Source organism: Hoplias malabaricus, chromosome 13, assembly GCF_029633855.1.
Source record: "Hoplias malabaricus isolate fHopMal1 chromosome 13, fHopMal1.hap1, whole genome shotgun sequence".
In the NCBI taxonomy this organism is placed as follows: Eukaryota; Metazoa; Chordata; class Actinopteri; order Characiformes; family Erythrinidae; genus Hoplias; species Hoplias malabaricus.
This window is the reverse complement of record NC_089812.1, coordinates 32,351,554-32,372,078: the sequence shown is the minus strand read 5'-3', so window position 1 is coordinate 32,372,078 and position 20,525 is coordinate 32,351,554. Positions and strand designations below refer to the sequence as shown.

The following is a 20,525-nucleotide window of genomic DNA, read 5'->3' as shown; positions in this document are numbered from 1 at the left end:
ACAGGTCCCTGGAGCTGTGTGACTGCGGCACTACCTGCTGCACCACCGTGCCGCCCCAAAAACAATTCAGATGATGATTTTAATTAAGCGTTCAGATTAACTGATAACAGTGGTGCAGCAGGTAGTGTCGCAGTCACACAGCAACTTTCTGTACGCCATCTCATAAAAGGAGAAAAACGAATGCCCTACATTCATGGATTTATAAAAAGCATTTCCGTCCAACAGAATGTATAATCACGAATTTATCTACAAAGCCATAATTTAAAATATGTTTACGCTTACATTTAATTTGGCAATCGTGATAATTTCATATAATCCCTTAATATTTCAACACTGACAATGATACATCACATATTATGACACACTGAGGATACACCTGCTCAACACTTATACTCTTATTTCAGCTCTGTGCAAATGAAGACAAGTTTCCATTCATTAATAGGAACTGATGTGTCATGAGTAAAAATAAACATGTTACTAATATCAGCATATGTTTGAGCATGATAACATTTGTTCTGAAATCCTGGAAAATAATTAATCTGCACATTTTTAATCATAGTAAGTAAGTGTGATGCTAGTGATTTTATGCACCCCTGTGTATATGATTCTTATGTTGTGTGTACTTAAGACACCACCCTCTCCCCCCTCCTGACTCTCTTATAGCACATGCTGACTCTCCTTTATCTGCTCCTCCAGCTGCTCATCTCTTCACTCAGCACAGAGAGTCATCACACACTGACAAGATGCTGCCAGCACTCTGCACTCTCTTCACTGCTCTCTCATGTAAGATTTCACAACACTGGAGCTCCTCAGCATTTACCTCCATCTAATGTGAGCATCAACTAATGTAACATGGATGCTGCTTTTATTGCAGGTGTCAGTGGTGTGACTGTGGTGACCCAGAAGCCCCCTGTTCTCACAGTCACTAAAGGAGAGAAGATCACTCTGCACTGTAACCTGGGGTCTGTTACTAATGTAGCATATTGGTATAAACAGGTTCCAGGAGGAGCTCCACAGTTTGTTTTAAGTTATCGCTACAGCTGGAGTTCTCCTTTCTATGGATCTGGCTTCTCGTCTCCTAAATTCACATCAAGACACTCGTCTCAGTCTGATTACACTTTGATTATTGATACAGTGGAGGCAGGAGACTCTGCAGTGTATTACTGTAGCACATGGGACAGCTCTGCTAAAGAGTGGGTATCACAGTGATTCACACCATAACAAAAACCTCTTCACTGCTCACATTCACTTCTGCTTTCACACAGCTGTAGATGTAATATATTGAAAATATATTTCTGCTTTAACCGCGACCCTGAACTGGATAAGCGGTTACAGATAATGAATGAATGAATGAATGAATTTCCGCTTTAAAAGGCAGGCAACAAAAAAAAAAAACATTTTGAAAAAAATGCTGATAAAATAAACGACTTCTTATTTGTTAAATTAAAAATGAAAATGCTTCTATAATGCGTCTATAATGCTCTTTAAACAAATCAAAATGTTATCACTAAATGAAAATCTTCAGATGTCATCCATCAATACGACTAACAATGAGCATAAAGGGCTGCTCTGTCAGGCTGAAGATAAGCTTAAACAATGCTTACCTCATGCATTTTTTTTTTTTTTTTTTTGCAATAATTCAAGAATAAAGTCTAGTGTGGAAAACTCCACTTCTTTCTACACAGAAGAGTAGGGTTTGATTCCTTTCTTGGGGAAGAACAGCAGTCTACACCAATGAGAGTCATAGGGCAGGACTCCTAAAAATACAACGCCTTACATCAGCGTAACATGATCCACATACACTGATCTGCCACTGGGCAGCACAGTGGTGCAGCGGGTAGTGTCTGTGTCACACAACTCCACAGACCTGGAGGTTGTGGGTTTGAGTCCCGTTCCAGGTAACTGTCTGTGAGTAGTTTGGTGTGTTCCCCTCCTGTCCGCATGGGTTTTCTCTGGGTGTTCCAGTTTCCTCCCACGGTCCAAAGACACACGTTGCAGGTGGATTGGCAACTCGAAAGTGTCCATAGGTGTGAGTGTGTGAGTGAATGTGTGTGTGTCTGTGTTGCCCTGTGAAGGACTGGCGTCCCCTCCAGGGTGTATTCCCGCCTTGCACCCGATGATTCCAGGTGGGCTCTGGACCCCCCGCGACCCTAAATTGGATAAGCGGTTACAGATAATGGATGGATGGATGTTCCAGTTTCCTCCCACGGTCCAAAAACACTTGTTGGTAGGTGGAGTGTGTGTAACCCTGCGAAAGACTGGTGCCCCCTCCAGGGTGTGTTCCCGCCTTGTGCCCAGTGATTTAGGATAGGCTCCATACCCACTGAGACCCTGAACTGGATAAGAGGTTTCAGACAATGAATGAATGAATGAATGAATGATCTCCCACAATGAAAGTAACCTGAGAAAACACATTCCATTTCCTAAAAGTTCTCTTGAACAAACAAATTAGCAGTGGATCACCAGACTACAGTATATCCCTCATTACCAGTGTTACCTTTAAGTGCTGTTTACTCTCATTACTGCACTTTTAATTGAATGATATTACAGAATTTCAAATCCACTGTCTTGTGCAGGGACTAGACCACAACACTCATTCATATCTTCATCTCCAGCTCACCCAGACACCAGTGTTTTAACCTAAAACTGATACGCTCAAGTTTAGAGCAAAATAACTGCATCAAGTGACACATTCTGAACACAGGCTTCAGATTTTAATAGATTTCAGATTTACTTCACACAGTCCACATGCTCGGTCAATGTATCACTATTGTATAATGTTCTGTGTGATTTCTTTAATGTCCTGATACTGAAAATAATAAGTACTTAAGGGATGCTGCAGTGGGAAATTAATTACATTTAGCCTCCAGCTTTTGCACAACACAGAGGGTCATTTCTTTAATTCTGGTTACACTGTCTTCTAACTTCCTCTCAGTGAAGGAAAAGTACCTTGACAGGAGTGAATCCGTGGTTTCTGACTAAATGAGTACTGAAGACTTCCTGTGTAAGACAGTAACTCAGAGAGCAGGTCTTCCAGTGCACTGGTTCTGTACTGATGCAACATTACACAACACTCTCAGTCACTGTGTGGACACTGACTTCACAGATAACACTCAGCTCCTCACTGAGGGGGAGACCAGAGGGAACACACAAATCACAGCAGTGATGTAACGCAGCATAAGAGGGAGCCTTAAACATAAATCAACAACACATAAATATACCATATTACATATTAACCACAAACAACAACCGTAAATACACAAAATCCACTTTATAAAGAAGAGAGCTGTCATGACTATTCTTTCATATAATGACAATTCCTCTAGATGGCACCGTTTAATGTTAAGAAACAACTGTTCCTTAATTCTGAGTTGTTAGCTGAAGTCACAAGACAAGGTTAGAGACAAATACAGCCATCTTAGATATCATTCATGAATTCATGATGAAAGTGGACTATTTTCATCTCTGTCCATCCTCACGTTTTGTGCCTTAGACATCGTTTGTGAATAAAAATTGTGTATTATATTTTAGTACACTGATGAGCAGAATATTTGTTCAGTTGATGATAGTAAGGTTAGATGATGTATTACACCACATTCTCTGTGTAGGTTGTATGGAAATCCATGTTGCTTTATATATCATTTCTGTATGATGTAATCATATTTATATATGTCTTATGTGTTTTCAAGTACTGAATCTTTGTAATGCTTGTTTGCAGTTTCACAAAAGACTTTGGGAATGTGGATAAAGTAAATACTGAAGTTACAGAGACACCTTTGGTTCAGCTCTTCATTCAATCCCAGCTGTTTAGCTATCTGTCAAAAAGTGTTAAGCCACGCACAATAAGGACAGAATAAGAGCACCTAATGCACTATGGGAACAAAGCATAATTTCATTCATTGTCCCCTCTCTCTTTCTCCATTTTACTGCACACACACACACACACACACACACCACACACACACACACTCCTGTGATAAGGAACACTTAAATATTTAAATAATGCACGTGAACATGAAACATTTGAACTACGTTTGAGACCATTCCCCACTGCAGAAACAGTGCACTATAGTCATGTCAGTGAAGAAAGTCTCAGCTGATTGGCTGATTAGAGATTCAGGTCCCTCCCTCAGTTCCCTATGAAAGCTCCCTCCACTCTCTTCATCCTCCACTCTGCTCATCCCTCTGCTGATCACACAGACAACATGCTGCCAACTCTGTGTTCTACTCCCTGCTCTGGCATGTAAGATCTCTCCTCCTGCTTTTCTCTCTACACTGATGAAGTGTGTGTGTGACTAGGAGTGTGTGTGAAATGTTACTGTTGCTCATACACTTCAATGTTGCTTTATGTTTCAGGGGTCACTTCACAGAAAATTGTGACACAAACCCCTTCAGTGCAAACAGAGCCTGGCCACACTGTCAGTCTGGACTGTAACATCGCAGAGGATGAAGGCAACTCTGTCTCCTGGTATAAACAGATTCCACAAGCAGCTCCTCAGTTTGTGTTGAGTTTTTATCATTCTGACAGCTCTCCTGATGAATATGGAGATAATTTTTCATCTGCGCGCTTCACATCTAAAGCCTCCACAAGCATCGACTACCAGCTAATAATCAGTAAAGTGGAGGTAGGAGACTCTGCAGTGTATTACTGTGGAACATGGGATGACTCCACTAGTTCAGCTGTATCACAGTGATAGAGAGCAGGACAAAAACCTCCTCACTGTTCACACTGACATCTCCATCTGACTGAGCACATCTCTCAGATTCAGCAGAAAAGTGGAGTGGAAAAGTGGTCTATTGAGCAGGAAGTGGGAAGAAATCCCAGGAGAACAGAGCTGTGGAATTCCCAGAAACTGAAACGGGATGTGGAAGGACTCAGTGCTGATCACAGACAGTAGAAGAGAGAGCTGAAGTCTAGAGGAGGTTTCAGTTGCGCTACTTTCACTTCTGAAACTGAGGAGGTTATTGTACGGGTGATGATATGAAATGAAGCACTGTGGTATTCGGACAAGGAACAAAGCTGTTCATCACCGGTAAGAAACTCTTCTCTTTATCTACACTTCACTCATTTAATGTTTCAGACTCAGCTTTAATACAAACTGCTACTTTATAACACTGAATAAGGATTTTGTCTATTTTTATTGTATGTTTAAAAGAAGGAGAGCATTAGAGTTGGAGGCAGACATGAACCAAAGGAAGATCAATGATCTATAATTTCAGAATCAAACCCTGACTGTGTTCCTCTGTTGTGAAATTTGATAGTGGATAAATATGAAAACAGTACTTGCTGATTGGAAAGTATGCTGTAAGTCAGCTATTGCTGAAGTTACATTGCTCTCATTGCTGTCTGATGCATATGTTTTGATGCCACAGATACGTTCTGTTGATTTTCTAACTGGAAAATTAGAAATAGCTCTCAACAGAGAACACACGTCTGGTATTATAAAGCATACTTACAATTTAATTGCTGAATGTAAGACATGTTACAGTAAATATGACATAAAATAAGGTTTGTGTAAACTTTTTGGCAGACTTTGTATTTAATTTTTTCCAATATAAATTATATGTTAAAATACATGTTGTGCATTACATATGACGCCTTAGACACAATTGCGTTTGTTGTCTATTATTGATTTTGAAAATAAAATAATCAAATAACACTCACCCGATCAGAGCTTTCAAAACTTCTACATGCAGCCGTTTCAAAATTAAGCAAACTATACTTTAAGTCATTTTTTTTTAAATATAACAAAAAACTAAATACTTTTTCATGGTCTCTCCATCTTCCTCTCTGTTTCTCAATGTAACTGTAAAATACTTTTTTAATATTCAGTATAACTCCTTTAAGAGAAATGAAGGTTCAATTTACTCAATTTTCAATTTTATTTTTAAGAAATTTATTTAAATCAATTAAAGTGTTTACAACAGGTGTTTTCCATTAGAACGTGACAAAAATTATACTTTCATTAACAGCAAACTGGGCACAACTTCAAACAGTCTTTAATTCTCATTGTTTGTAGTGTATTAAATCATGTCTTTATCTGTTTCTCTGATCAGACGCTTCTGCCCCGGCTCCTGTTCTGACCCTCTTCCCTCCGTCCAGTGAAGAGCTGAAGTCTAACAAAGCCACTCTAGTGTGTGTGGTCAGTGATATGCCCACTGGGTTTGCTGATGTGAGCTGGCTGGTGGACAGTAAAGCGGTCAGCAGTGGAGTGACCACTGGCTCTGCAGAGCAGCAAACCAATAAGAAATTCAGACTGAGCAGCTTTTTGAACATTGAGAGGTCAGAGTGGGAGAAAGATAAAGACGTAACGTGTCAAGTGTCTTCTGCCTCAAAAACCGCCAGTAAAAAGTTGAAGAAGTCTGAATGTATCGTCTGAACCTGATCATATCTGATACATCTTCATTCTTTTATTCTTCACAGTAACAGAGCTTCATAGAAACAGTAGTTTAACGTGTAGTGACAGAACACTGACGTCATTAACAAGCACTGGATCATCTCCTGCTGACGTAGTCATTTATCTTTTCTGTTTTATAACATGTTTGTTTGCTGAAGTTTAATAAAATGCATTACTAAAGAAACTGTTGTTCATTTTACATGGTGATGGAGAGTCCAGTATAATGTTCTAGATATTAATCAGAGACCTCAGCAGCTCAATGAAACACATGTAGAGAATAAGAGTGAGAATGACTAAAGGAGTGAAACATGTTTCTACAGGATTATAAAATGATAAGATAATAAACTGACTGTAGAGTGAAGAGAGATATGGACATTCAGCTACACTGAGATGTTGTGAAACCTGTGGTCACTGATAATGTCACTGGAAATGAAAAATAATGATCTAAAGCAGATCAGAGTCAGTGGTCACTGTCCAGACAAGTGCAGTACAGAGAGTGAATTCAAATGTCAGGCTCCAGTGAGAGATTCAGATCCTGAGGCGTAAACGACACTCAAAAAGAGGTAAAAGACTTAAGTTCATATCTTTATATTTAAGTTTTACTGCTACTCAAACAACAGATATACAAATTAAAACACTAAAAAAACGTGAAAGTCCTTTTTATGTAACATGGAATAAACAAAATGTCGAAAAGGGGATGTGCTCAGTGACCGCGTCGTGAACCGTAGACCGTGACCTATGGACTATTAGTGAAGAGCGTCATCTGTCCGCAGAATTGAGACACATCACACATTAAGACACAGGATACACCTGCTCAATTCTGTGCTGTTATTTTAACTCTATGCAAATCAAGACAAGTTTCCATTTCTACTTTCAAGCGTAGAAACCCATGCTGGTAACAAATGCAATGATGAGTTATTGTTTTATTTTATTATTGGTAAAACAAATTAACTTAATAGTTGAAAATAAAATGAAGTAAAATTATGAAGAACATGAGAGTGATCTGTATGATCTTTATGGTGTTTGTATTTGAGAGACCCCTCCCTCTCTCCCCCTGACTCTTATAGCACACCCCTGCTCTCTCTCCTTTATCTGCTCCTCCAGCTGCTCCTCTCTTCACTCAGCACAGAGAGTCATCACACACTGACAAGATGCTGCCATCACTCTGCACTCTCTTCACTGCTCTCTCATGTAAGATTTCACAACACTGGAGCTCCTCAGCATTTACCTCCATCTAATGTGAGCATCAACTAATGTAACATGGATGCTGCTTTTATTGCAGGTGTCAGTGGTGTGACTGTGGTGACCCAGAAGCCCCCTGTTCTCACAGCCACTAAAGGAGAGAAGATCACTCTGCACTGTAACCTGGGGTCTGTTACTGACAGTGCTGCTCGTTGGTATAAACAGGTTCCAGGAGAAGCTCCACAGTATGTGTTGTATTTTATGCACGACAATAGTGCACCCTCATATGGATCTGGCTTCTCGTATCCTAAATTCACATCAACACACTCGTCTCAGTCTGATTACACCTTGGTCATTGATAAAGTGGAGGTAGGAGACTCTGCAGTGTATTACTGTAGCACAATGGACTACTCTGTTAGTGAGTGGGTATCACAGTGATTCACACCATGACAAAAACCTCCTCACTGCTCACATTCACTTCTGCTTTCACACAGCTGTAGAAACATTAATTAGAAACATTAATCATTTTGTATCAGAGAGGAAACTGGAGAAAAGTGAAATGCTTTGTAACAAATAAATATTATATTATTATATATTATAACAATTAAACCGATTGAAATCTTGTTATAAAAACACAACGTGACTTCTTCTGAAGATCACATAGGCTTTGTTTATTAGGCAGCCTTTTTCAGTTTAAATGTATATCCACAAGAATAAAACCCACAAACAAGAAGAATTTCACTCACAATGACTTTATGAAATGCACTGAAATCTACTAATTCATCCTGTCTAGACATAATCACGTATATGTTGAACTAAATATTCATTTCCAATAACTCATTTACCTTTATTTGCTGTTCATTTGATACACTCATAATTCACTTATATTTCAGCATATTCTACTCTCCTTTGCTGGGACTAGATCAAAACACCCGTCCATATCTTCACATCCAGCTCAACTCACTGGCAAAACAAAACCCACTGCTAAAAGTGGGTCTTTTTGAAAACAGATTTGAGATTCTTGAAAATCTCAGAATTTACCCCAAACAATTCATGACCTGTCTCTGTATCACACTATTGTATGATGTTCTGTTAAATATGTGATTTTTACTTTCTTATTTTAGTGGGTTTGTAAGACAGTAACTGCAGGTTTTCCAGTGCAACGGTCCTGAAACAACATTACACAACACCGTCAATCACAGTGTGAACAATGACTTCAGAGATAACACTCAGCTCCACAATGAAGGGGCAGCCAGAGGGAATACAAAACAACACAATGATGAATAACCTAATGTATCAGACATAAACATAAAAAGATAGAACTCAACTGCACCATATCACAACCCAATAACCATAAAACACAACTGTAAACACAAAAATCAAACAAGTGAGCACCTCATACATCATGGAAACCATGCATAATTTTATTAACTACTCTCTTAATTTCTCCATCTCTCTCTCACACACACACACACACGTGAAGAGGAACAGACTGTATTTAATCATGCATGCAACCAACAAAAATAGTCTCTGAAAACATTCCCCACTGCAGAAACAGTGCACTATAATTGTGTCAGTGAAGAAAGTCTCAGCTGATTGGCTGATTAGAGATTCAGGTCCCTCCCTCAGTTCCCTATGAAAGCTCCCTCCACTCTCTCCTCTCTTCATCCTCCACTCTGTTCATCCCTCTGCTGATTATACAGACAACATGCTGCCAACTCTCTGTGTTCTACTCCCTGTTCTGGCATGTAAGATCTCTCCTCCTGCTTTTCTCTCTACACTGATGAGGTGTGTGTGTGACTAGGAGTGTGTGTGAAATGTGATTGTTGCTCATACACTTCAATGTTGCTTTATGTTTCAGGTGTCAGTTCACAAAGAGTTCTGACACAACCCCCTTCAGTGCAAACAGAGCTGGGCCGCACTGTCAGTCTGGACTGTAACATCGCAAAGTATGAAGGCAACTATGTCTCCTGGTATAAACAGATTCCACAAGCAGCTCCTCAGTTTCTGTTGAGATTTCATTATACTGACAGCGCTCCTGATGCATATGGAGATGATTTTTCATCTGTACGCTTCACATCTAAAGCCTCTACAAACATCGACTACCAGCTAATAATCAGTAAAGTGGAGGTAGGAGACTCTGCAGTGTATTACTGTCAAACATGGGATGACTCCACTAGTGCAGCTGTATCACAGTGATAGAGAGCAGGACAAAAACCTCCTCACTGTTCACACTGACATCTCCATCAGACTGAGCACATCTAATCTTCAGCAGAAAAGTGGAGTGGAAAAGTGGTCTATTGAGCAGGAAGTGGGAAGAAATCCCAGGAGAACAGAGCTGTGGAATTCCCAGAAACTGAAATGGGATGTGGAAGGACTCAGTGCTGATCACAGACAGTAGAAGAGAGAGCTGAAGTCTAGAGGAGGTTTCAGTTGCGCTACTTTCACTTCTGAAACTGAGGAGGTTATTGTACGGGTGATGATATGAAATGAAGCACTGTGGTATTCGGACAAGGAACAAAGCTGTTCGTCACCGGTAAGAAACTCTTCTCTTTATCTACACTTCACTCATTTAATGTTTCAGACTCAGCTTTAATACAAACTGCTGCAGCGTCAGAAACAATGTACTATACATCACTGTGACTAATGGAACACAGAGTGTAAAACATTTAACGTTACAACAGTGGTTTTAATTCTAGTTGTGTTCCTTAAAGTTACATTACATTCTCTTCTCCAGAAGGAGAGGTGAATATTTGTAAACTTTTATTACAGAATTGTGTAAAAAAAATAAATCAATTAAATACACTTTGAAAAGAAATTGTGCAGATGAAATGAACACAGCTTTAAAATCTACAGTTAATAGAGAATATGGTACAATTATGGTCCCTAAATAACGTACTGAATATGTGACCGTTTTTCTGAGAGCACTTTATAACACAGAATAAGGATTTTATTTGTCTTGTCGTTTATTGTTTGATAAAAATGATTGATAGAGATTTAAACTTGGAGACAGACATGAAATAAAGGATGATAAACAGTCTATAATTTCAGAATCTAAACCTGTTTTGCTCTGTTGTGTGTTTTGGTTGCTGATAAATATGTAAACACTTTTGTTATTTCAAAACTATGCTTTAAATCAGCTGTTGCTGGAGTTACATTTTTCTCTATAACACCTGCTGCAAATGTTTGGGTGCTACGTTCTGTTGATTTTCTAACTGAAAATAAGTTCCAGTTCTCTACAGAGAACACACATGTCAGATTTTAAAGTCACTAAATATCTGCTGGATTTAACACTTATTACAAGGAAAAGGACATAAATGAGGTCTGAGTAGAATTTGGGCAGTAACTTATTGTTTACAAAATACATTTAAAATAATTGAATGTTGTGCCTTTCATACTGAAGACTGGGCCATAATTGAGTGTGTGTCTTATAAAATATTCCTGCTTAATTTTACTTAGAGAATGAAAAATAACATCAACTGAGCATTTTAAACTTCTGAGAAAAACTGTTACAAAATTAAGCAAAACATGTTTAAAGTCAGAAAACAAAAATGCTTTTTCATGGTGTCTCCCTGTAATCCTCCTCACTGTAACACCATTTATAGTTTTATTAAATGTACAGGTGTTTACTATCAGGACATTGTTATACTTTCAATAACAGCCAACAGTCAATCAAACAGTCTTTAATTCTCATTGTTTGTAGTGAATTAAATCATGTCTTTATCTGTTTCTCTGATCAGACGCTTCTGCCCCGGCTCCTGTTCTGACCCTCTTCCCTCCGTCCAGTGAAGAGCTGAAGTCTAACAAAGCCACTCTAGTGTGTGTGGTCAGTGATATGCCCACTGGGTTTGCTGATGTGAGCTGGCTGGTGGACAGTAAAGCGGTCAGCAGTGGAGTGACCACTGGCTCTGCAGAGCAGCAAACCAATAAGAAATTCAGACTGAGCAGCTTTTTGTCCATTGAGAGGTCAGAGTGGGAGAAAGATAAATACGTAACGTGTCAAGTGTCTTCTGCCTCAAAAACCGCCAGTAAAAAGTTGAAGAAGTCTGAATGTATCGTCTGAACCTGATCACATCTGATACATCTTCATTCTTTTATTCTTCACAGTAACAGAGCTTCATAGAAACAGTAGTTTAACGTGTAGTGACAGAACGCTGACGTCATTAACAAACACTGGATCATCTCCTGCTGACGTAGTCATTTATCTTTTCTGTTTTATAACATGTTTGTTTGCTGAAGTTTAATAAAATGCATTACTAAAGAAACTGTTGTTCATTTTTCATGGTGATGGAGAGTCCAGTAGAATGTTCTAGATATTAATCAGAGACCTCAGCAGCTCAATGAAACACATGTAGAGAATAAGAGTGAGAATGACTAAAGGAGTGAAACATGTTTCTACAGGATTATAAAATGATAAGATAATAAACTGACTGTAGAGTGAAGAGAGATATGGACATTCAGCTACACTGAGATGTTGTGAAACCTGTGGTCACTGATAATGTCACTGGAAATGAAAAATAATGATCTAAAGCAGATCAGAGTCAGTGGTCACTGTCCAGACAAGTGCAGTACAGAGAGTGAATTCAAATGTCCGGCTCCAGTGAGAGATTCAGATCCTGAGGCTTAAACTACACTTAACAAGAGCTAATAGACTAAGTTTAGATTAATATATTGAAATTACTTTTACTGTCACTCACACAACAGATACACACAGTAACTCATGAAAAATGAAGGTGAACAGAGAGATGTGGAGATGTTTCTGAGGAAATGGTTCATATAGATATTTTCAGACGGGGGGAAGATGGGCAAATGACTTCTACACAGTGATAAACAGATGAAACTCCAGTGAGTTTATTGTGATATTGTGATGTTGTAGCATCAGTGTTATTGACACTGAAGATGGATGTGTTAGATGTCAAACATATCCAAGTTAATTATTACTGTTTTAACTCGTATTATTATTGTTAAATGTTAAGAAAAAGATGGAAGAAATAAGGAGGGTGGATTTATTCACTGCCATTTTAACCTTTCACATTTAGCTGTTTTTTTTTCCACATTTAGTGCTTCATGTTAGTGTGTTGTCTTGGTAACAGGATCTGGACCTGAAACTTTGGTTCAAACACAAATACAGTCCGAAGGTTTTGTGACCGAGTTTTAATCTGAAACTGACCAGTGTTGAACTAAATTGTCTCGGACGGATATGAACCAGCCTATCATTTATAAACCTGACAGAACAGCGCCGCCTAGTGTTCACTGACCTTAAATGCGCCACTGTCGAATTTCTTTAACTACACTGTGTTGTGGATGTAGTGCTGATAAAGTCTGTTTCACTCTAAAGCTTCTGTTAGAACAGTTTCTTTAGATTCAGCATTTAACAACACAACTGTAGCAGATCCACTGAACAGAATCGTCTATTGTCTGCACTGACCTGGACTTTTCCTGAATCAAGTCAAAAAGAATTTCCAGTTTTCTTCACCACTGTGAGGCTGGTTGATCTCTATGCAAACTACATGAGAGGGTGCCTATAAGATGGAGAAAATAAAGAATGTAAATACATGAAAGAAAGCATGCAAGAGGAACAGCAAGATAAAATCTGAAACAGCAGGAGTTTGGCTGTGAGAAACATTTATGAAAAGGCCATTGAACATGTGAGCAGTCAGGTCCATGCATATTTTTCATGCTTTAGAGTCCATGATTGTAATCAAAATAACACTTTTTATAACATTCAGAATATGTTTCCTCACCATGTGCTTCCTCTCCATTCTGTTTGCGTCCGGGAAACCAGTCTGATGTGTTTATGAACCCCAGTGTCTGTAAATGAGCGAAAAGACCTGGCTACGTCTGGTATGATAGGCTTTCTCTCTCTTTATCTCTCTCTGCTCATGGCAGAGGAATTTGGAGTATTTCTTGACAACGAAGAGAACTCCATATGTTGAAATACATGAACCGAAATGAGGATACTGCTTTCTGCACATGACTGCTCCATAGGTGAGTAATATAGACTTAATTTAACTGTTTCAAATCACTTAAGGTGGAAATGTTACCATTCGGGAGACGGCTGCGTTACTGAAAGTGCTACAGAACTAAACAACTCAAGTTACAAATGAGTTTCTGTGGTAATTTAAACGGTGAATAAAAACTTACAGACATGTTCAACTTCATCCACATACAAACAACAGTTGCATTTATCCCCTCAAACATGCTGTTCCACCTTAAAACACACTTACAGGGGTTAGACAATGAAACTGAAACACCTGTCATTTGTAGTGTGGGAGGTTTCATGGCTAAATTGGAGCAGCCTGGTGGACAATCTTCATTAATTCCACATTGCACCAGTAAGACCATGTGCATCCAATGGTTCAAACATTGTGTCCTGAAGGTGGTGCCGTGTATCAGGACGACAATGCACCAATACACACAGCAAGACTGGTGAAAGATTGGTTTGATGAACATGAAAGTGAAGGTGAACATCTCCCATGGCCTGCACAGTCACCAGATCTAAATATTATTGAGCCACTTTGGGGTGTTTTGGAGGAGCGAGTCCGGAAACGTTTTCCTCCACCAGCATCACGTAGAGACCTGGCCACTATCCTGCAAGAAGAATGGCTTCAAATCCCTCTGACCACTGTGCAGGACTTGTGTATGTCATTCCCAAGACTGTTTCAGTTTCATTGTCCAACCCCTGTAGCTTCAGAATGTAAACAAACTGAGAGAACTGCGATAGTCCTCAATGGTAGATGTTCACTTTAATGATAACCTCTCTCTAGTTTATTAGATTCTTACACTTGAGCTTAGTTTCTGGGATAAATACAAATAAATCCAGTGATCAAATGAGTGATCAGATGAACTGTGACTAGATGTTGGTCTGGAATACTTGTCCCTGCTGCTTCCATCCTCTAAACTGACAAATGATTTGAACAAATGGGAGCATATTATGAAAAGCAATGGCGTAGATTTGCTCTTGACATTGGTGGGGACCTATGAACTGTCCTACCCCCTTTTCTTCTTTTTTGCTGCCCTCCTCCCTCGCTTTTGACTCCCATGTGTTTGTCATCAATGAGTCTTGCACAGTAATACTCGCTTACGACTGAAAGTTTTCCTTCCAGTTTTGGCACTACTAACAACCAAACTACAGAGTCTCATGTGACAGCAGGGAAAGGCACAGCCAATCACACTGGTCATATGTGTTACAGGGAGGTAGGACTTGAGCAAACAATGTGATTTATCCCTTTAAGCACATTTTCTCTGCATAAACACATCAATGTAGGGATCTGGGGTTCCTACCAACTCACAAACTGTGAAATAAGACTGAGAACATGAGATAAAACAAGTTGTTCTGAATTTGTGTGGAGTTTTACAGCAGGCACTTCAGAATATTCTCTCCTCCTCGCCTGATTCTCTCCAATCACAGAGTTAGGCCAGTGTTTATGTTGGAATATTTAAACAATAAATGATAGTTAAAGGGTGGTGTTTTTTTAACCTTGTGTTATTTTGAGTAAAGCATTTTACAAGTGTTCTATTAAGACCCCAGGGAACCTTGTAAACTTCTGGGAAAAGTGTTGTGTCCCCCTTTAAAGTGAATGTGAGAGGAGTTGCTGGAGGTGAAGGGAAGGGTCAGATAGAGCTGCACTGATCTAATCAGTCTGGAGCTCCTCTCTCACTCAGGACCTTCCTGCTGCACACACACACACACACACATGCACAGTTATTTGTTATTAGTGTAATAACATACGAGACTGATGTATAGGATCCACAGGGTGTGACCTCGTGCTCTGGCCCTTGCTGACTCTCTTATAACGCCTTGATAATTCAACGCTGAAACTGACACATCACACATTACAAGACACAGCCAGGATACACCTGCTCAACCACACTCAGTTATGTTTAGCTCTATGCAAATGAAGATTAGTTTTCATTTCTTCTGTCTATTGTAGAAACACAAGAGGAGAAAGAGAATTTATTAAGAGAAGTTTATTCTGAAATATACATAAATACTATAAGTAAGATTTTAAATTATTTTCACAACATGTTTTTGAGGATGGAAAGCCTAGTGTTTTGGAATATTTCATAATTATTTTCCAGCACAAATTTAATAGGAGCACTAAGAATGTAAGAGTGATTTATGTGATTCAAAGGAAGTGTAGTGGAGAGCTCCCTCCTGCCCCTCCTCCTGACTCTCTTATAGCACATCCCTCTCTCCTTTATCTGCTCCTCCAGCTGCTCATTTTTTACTCAGCACAGAGAGTCATCACACACTGACAAGATGCTGCCAGCACTCTGCACTCTCTTCACTGCTCTCTCATGTAAGATTTCACAACACTGGAGCTCCTCAGCATTTACCTCCATCTAATGTGAGCATCAACTAATGTAACATGGATGCTGCTTTTATTGCAGGTGTCAGTGGTGTGACTGTGGTGACCCAGAAGCCCCCTGTTCTCACAGCCACTAAAGGAGAGAAGATCACTCTGCACTGTAATCTGGGGTCTGTTACTGGACAATCTGCTCGTTGGTATAAACAGGTTCCAGGAGGGGTTCCACAGTATGTGTTAAGTAATTATCACAGCTGGAGTTCTCCTTCATATGGATCTGGCTTCTCGTCTCCTAAATTCACATCAACACACTCGTCTCAGACTGATTACACTTTGATCATTGATACAGTGGAGGTAGGAGACTCTGCAGTGTATTACTGTAACACATGGGACGGCTCTGGTAGTGAGCACGTATCACAGTGATTCACACCATGACAAAAACCTCCTCACTGCTCACATTCACTTCTGCTTTCAGAAAACAGCAGAAGAACAGTATCATTAACAGGGACCTATAACAGTGACTTGTGTATTGAGTTTATAATATATATTATTTATAGAGGGCGGCACGGTGGCGCAGCAGGTAGTGTCGCAGTCACACAGCTCCAGGGGCCTGGAGGTTGTGGGTTCGATTCCCGCTCCGGGTGACTGTCTGTGAGGAGTTCTCTGAGGTGTGTTCTCCCCGTGTCCGCGTGGGTTTCCTCCGGGTGCTCCGGTTTCCTCCCACAGTCCAAAAACACACGTTGCAAGGTGGATTGGCGACTCGAAAGTGTCCGTGTGTGTGAGTGAATGTGTGTGTGTCTGTGTTGCCCTGTGAAGGACTGGCGTCCCCTCCAGGGTGTATTCCCGCCTTGCGCCCGATGATTCCAGGTAGGCCCTGGACCCACCGCGACCCTAAATTGGATAAGCGGTTACAGATAATGGATGGATGGATGGATTATTTATGGAGTGTTTTAATAGATGGGATGAGGAGGGAGTTTGCATAAGAAGTAAATAGCAGTACAAAACAGTAAGTAAACTCATCATTTTTCCTGTTCATAATGAGGAGGGGCCACCACTTTGTGTGCTTTTAACCCCTTCTGCCACCCCATGTCTAAATCCTGGATACTCAACTGTGTAGTGTGATATGAATGTGTATTAATTCCTAATAAGATATTAGACTTTCTGAGATGTGATTTTAAATACCCAAGCTTTCGCTAGTTTTCAGAGACATCTCCAAGCCACACAAGCCCAGATGGGAATTTCAGATAACACAGAGCAGGCATGTAAACCACTCTCCAGGGACCTTTTTTATGACCCAAGGCCACGCAGGGTCAAGAGAAGAATCTTTTGGGAGACACTCTTGAGGATCAGTTTATGCTCTGTATAAAGCTGCTTAATGAAGAACTTCTCAAACTATAGAATTAAACCTGAATTCCCATTGGTTAAAAACAATTTGAAGTTACATATGTGCACTTTTCTTGTACAGAATTATTCCTTCTAGTTCAGATTCAATTTCAGAGCCAAGAATCTACGACGGGTCAATGAGCATAAGTCATTAATAATAATAAATTCTAGCTAATTCTGCTGTATAATATGTGAAGATGGCCTACTTGTCCAAGTAAAAATTGGACAGGTAAAGACACTACATATTATTTAATGACTCCCAAACATGGAGCTTATCAAAATGAATGAAATAATTACTTGTTAATAAAATAATAATTAATTATCATTGACTCCGCTATGTAGTGCTTATGCCACTGCAACGTGTGCATGCTATTTCCACTACAACTGTCAGAATGAGAAGCACTGAGGAGGAGATTCAGTGGACTTTAGTCCACAGAGTACTGTAGCACTGAAACTCCTCAACTCCACTCTTCATTCGTTGACACTGTGAAATTTTGAATCAACATATTTTTCCTTTAAAATGTTTAATTTACTCAGATTAAACTTTTGATCTGTCATCTATGTTCTATTACGAATAAAATATTGACATTTGCCACCTCCACATCATTGCATTCAGTTTTTATTCACAATTTGTTTAGTGTCCCAACTTTTTTGGAATCCGGTTTGTATTTCCTCATTTTAAAACTTATATAGCGCATCAATAGTCTGCCTTTTTAAAAAAGTAACAAGTAAATGTATATCTATATATTAATATGTTCTATAACACATTAGAGTGCTGTACAGAGACGCCTCCCTCTCCTCCTTCTCCTGAGTCTTATAGCACACCCCTGCTCTCTCTCCTTTATCTGCTCTTCCAGCTGCTCATCTCTTCACTCAGCACAGAGAGTCCTCACACACTGACAAGATGCTGCCAGCACTCTGCACTCTCTTCACTGCTCTCTCATGTAAGATTTCACAACACTGGAGCTCCTCAGCATTTACCTCCATCTAATGTGAGCATCAACTAATGTAAAATGGATGCTGCTTTTATTGCAGGTGTCATTGGTGTGACTGTGGTGACCCAGAAGCCCCCTGTTCTCACAGCCACTAAAGGAGAGAAGATCACTCTGCACTGTAACCTGGGGTCTGTTTTTGATCAAACTACTCGATGGTATAAACAGGTTCCAGGAGGAGATCCACAGTTTGTGTTAAGTAATTACATTGGCCAAAGCTCTACATATGGATCTGGCTTCTCGTCTCCTAAATTCACATCAGAATGTTCATCGGTATCTGACTGTACTTTGATCATTGATAAAGTAGAGGTAGGAGACTCAGCAGTGTATTACTGTAACACATGGGATAACTCTGCGAAAAGACACATTGCACAGTGATTCAGACAATAACAAAAACCTCCTCACTGCTCACTCTAACTTTTGCTTTTAGACAGCAGTAGAAGTACAGTATCATCAACAGGATCCTACTCTACACAAGTGTGCATTGTGCTGCATTTGCTGTTATTTAATTAATGTTTAAATAGACGGGACTAGATGTTAGTGTGTGTATGAATTTAATGAGAATAAACACTACTATACTGATGCTATGTAATGATCTTGATTTGTTTATATAAATATGATGAGTGACATGTGTTTACACAAATAAACTGGGTAAATTCTGTTGAAGTATATTCAGTATTGTTTAAACGACACATAATGTCTTTGGTGTGAAGTAATGGCATCCCCTTTGTGAATCAGTTCCTAAACTGAGTGAGAAATAGCTCCTTTGTAAAGCATTAACTAAAGGTGAGTATGTATGTGAATGACTCAGTCTTTGGAATGAGTTAATGGATACAAACCAGTTCAGTTCCATCTGGTGCTTCAATTAAATAAATAAATAAATAAATAAATAAATAAATAAATAAATAAATAAATAAATAATTCAAATGAAGATCAGAAATGTGGTGAGGTTCTAGGGTGAAATGTGTTGTCCTGTTTGTGTGTTTGTTGATGCACACTTATGGAAATTAGCTATAATGTCGTGGTGGTCATTTGATGAGGATAATCTACTTTTAATGTGATACACTGCTATATGTTCATGATTATAACATTTAGAAAATGAATGCCTGTCTAGAATGATGGATGACTAAAAGATCTTACATTTTTTCAGGGTTCATGGTTTGTTGGGTATGATATGCTCTTCTAACTGTATATATCTCATCAGAAGAATGGTTGATCATTTATGTTAGTAATTATAAAATATGAATTCATCATTTGTGTACTTTATTAAAGCAGTGAATCGTTTCATGTTTTGTGTTCTCTGCTTCATCTTGTGCTGATCAACCCCTTTTACTTGTGATAGATCAATGTAAAGCACAAACTCACAGTCTTTTTTATTATTATTATCACAGATGCTGTGATTGGTGCAGCATTTTGGATGACACAGCTTCCTCCTACAATAAGTTTCTGTTCCCTGCTCCAAGAAGAACTCATTTCACACCACTAATAATAATAATATTTCTGGCAAGAATCCTAAATTTACACTGCCCTCCAGCAATTAAACCTGATTACATTTATATGTCACTCCAGATAACAATGTATATGTTGTAAATAAGCACAAAGATGATGTTGTGCTCTTGTACTGCCTCATATCTAAAATCCTGGACACTCCATTGTAGTAATCTGAAGCACTGAGGCAATTCAGTGGAGGTTACTTTACACAGTCCATGAAGTGTAGGACACTGTCAGCCTTTAAAATTCACCACTGAATCATTGAATCTGATACATAACACATTATGACACCCACTCAGGACACGTCTGCTTAACAAAATGGTTTATATTCTGTGTAAATGTCCATTTCTTTTAAGAATAATGGACAAATATTGTCAGTCAGTACATGAATTATAGTTTTCAGATTTTCATTTGAATGAAGTACTTCAAATTAATATTTAATAAAATATGCAGAGTAAATACAGATGATGAAAATGAAAAACGCTATGGCTACAATTAGAAACGTTTATCAGTATCAGTATGTAGATGACAGGCTAATGTTAAAACACTATAGATTTTAGGAATGATGAATAATTATTATATATTAAATATGATCTTCCTGACTGCAGGCAAAAAACACTTATTATAAAATTCAGATATTTCCTCACAGTTTGCTAGCTCTCCAGTCTATTTGCGCACTGGAAATCGGTCTAAAGTGTTTACAAAACCCTAGTGTCAGTGAATAGATCATGAGGATATTGCTTTACTCCTGTTCCATTGGTGGGTAACTG

The 20,525-nt window shown here is 39.0% G+C and overlaps 2 protein-coding genes across 2 annotated transcripts; both read left to right on the top strand.

Annotated features, from left to right (window-relative positions):
* The first annotated feature begins 728 nt into the window (after nt 1-728).
* LOC136664702 (immunoglobulin lambda-1 light chain-like) lies at nt 729-6,483 on the top strand. Its single transcript, XM_066642056.1, has 4 exons — nt 729-783; nt 875-1,193; nt 4,993-5,033; nt 6,058-6,483. The coding sequence occupies exons 1-4, from the start codon at nt 744-746 to the stop codon at nt 6,378-6,380; spliced, it is 723 nt and encodes a 240-aa protein (XP_066498153.1). The 5' UTR covers nt 729-743; the 3' UTR covers nt 6,381-6,483.
* Nucleotides 6,217-11,780, top strand: LOC136664700 (immunoglobulin lambda-1 light chain-like). The gene is made up of 5 exons (XM_066642054.1): nt 6,217-6,283; nt 7,503-7,589; nt 7,681-8,014; nt 10,076-10,116; nt 11,321-11,780. The coding sequence occupies exons 2-5, from the start codon at nt 7,550-7,552 to the stop codon at nt 11,641-11,643; spliced, it is 738 nt and encodes a 245-aa protein (XP_066498151.1). The 5' UTR covers nt 6,217-6,283; nt 7,503-7,549; the 3' UTR covers nt 11,644-11,780.
* The last annotated feature ends 8,745 nt before the right edge of the window (nt 11,781-20,525 follow it).

Excerpts from the sequence above, each read along its gene's own strand:
- LOC136664700 (XM_066642054.1), top strand. The coding sequence starts at position 7,550 with ATGCTGCCATCACTCTGCACTCTCTTCACTGCTCTCTCAT. Across the intron at positions 8,015-10,075 it reads GTTAGTGAGTGGGTATCACA|CACTGTGGTATTCGGACAAG; the intron begins GTGATTCACACC and ends TATGAAATGAAG. Across the intron at positions 10,117-11,320 it reads AACAAAGCTGTTCGTCACCG|ACGCTTCTGCCCCGGCTCCT; the intron begins GTAAGAAACTCT and ends TTCTCTGATCAG.
- LOC136664702 (XM_066642056.1), top strand. The coding sequence starts at position 744 with ATGCTGCCAGCACTCTGCACTCTCTTCACTGCTCTCTCAT. Across the intron at positions 1,194-4,992 it reads TGGGACAGCTCTGCTAAAGA|CACTGTGGTATTCGGACAAG; the intron begins GTGGGTATCACA and ends TATGAAATGAAG. Across the intron at positions 5,034-6,057 it reads AACAAAGCTGTTCATCACCG|ACGCTTCTGCCCCGGCTCCT; the intron begins GTAAGAAACTCT and ends TTCTCTGATCAG.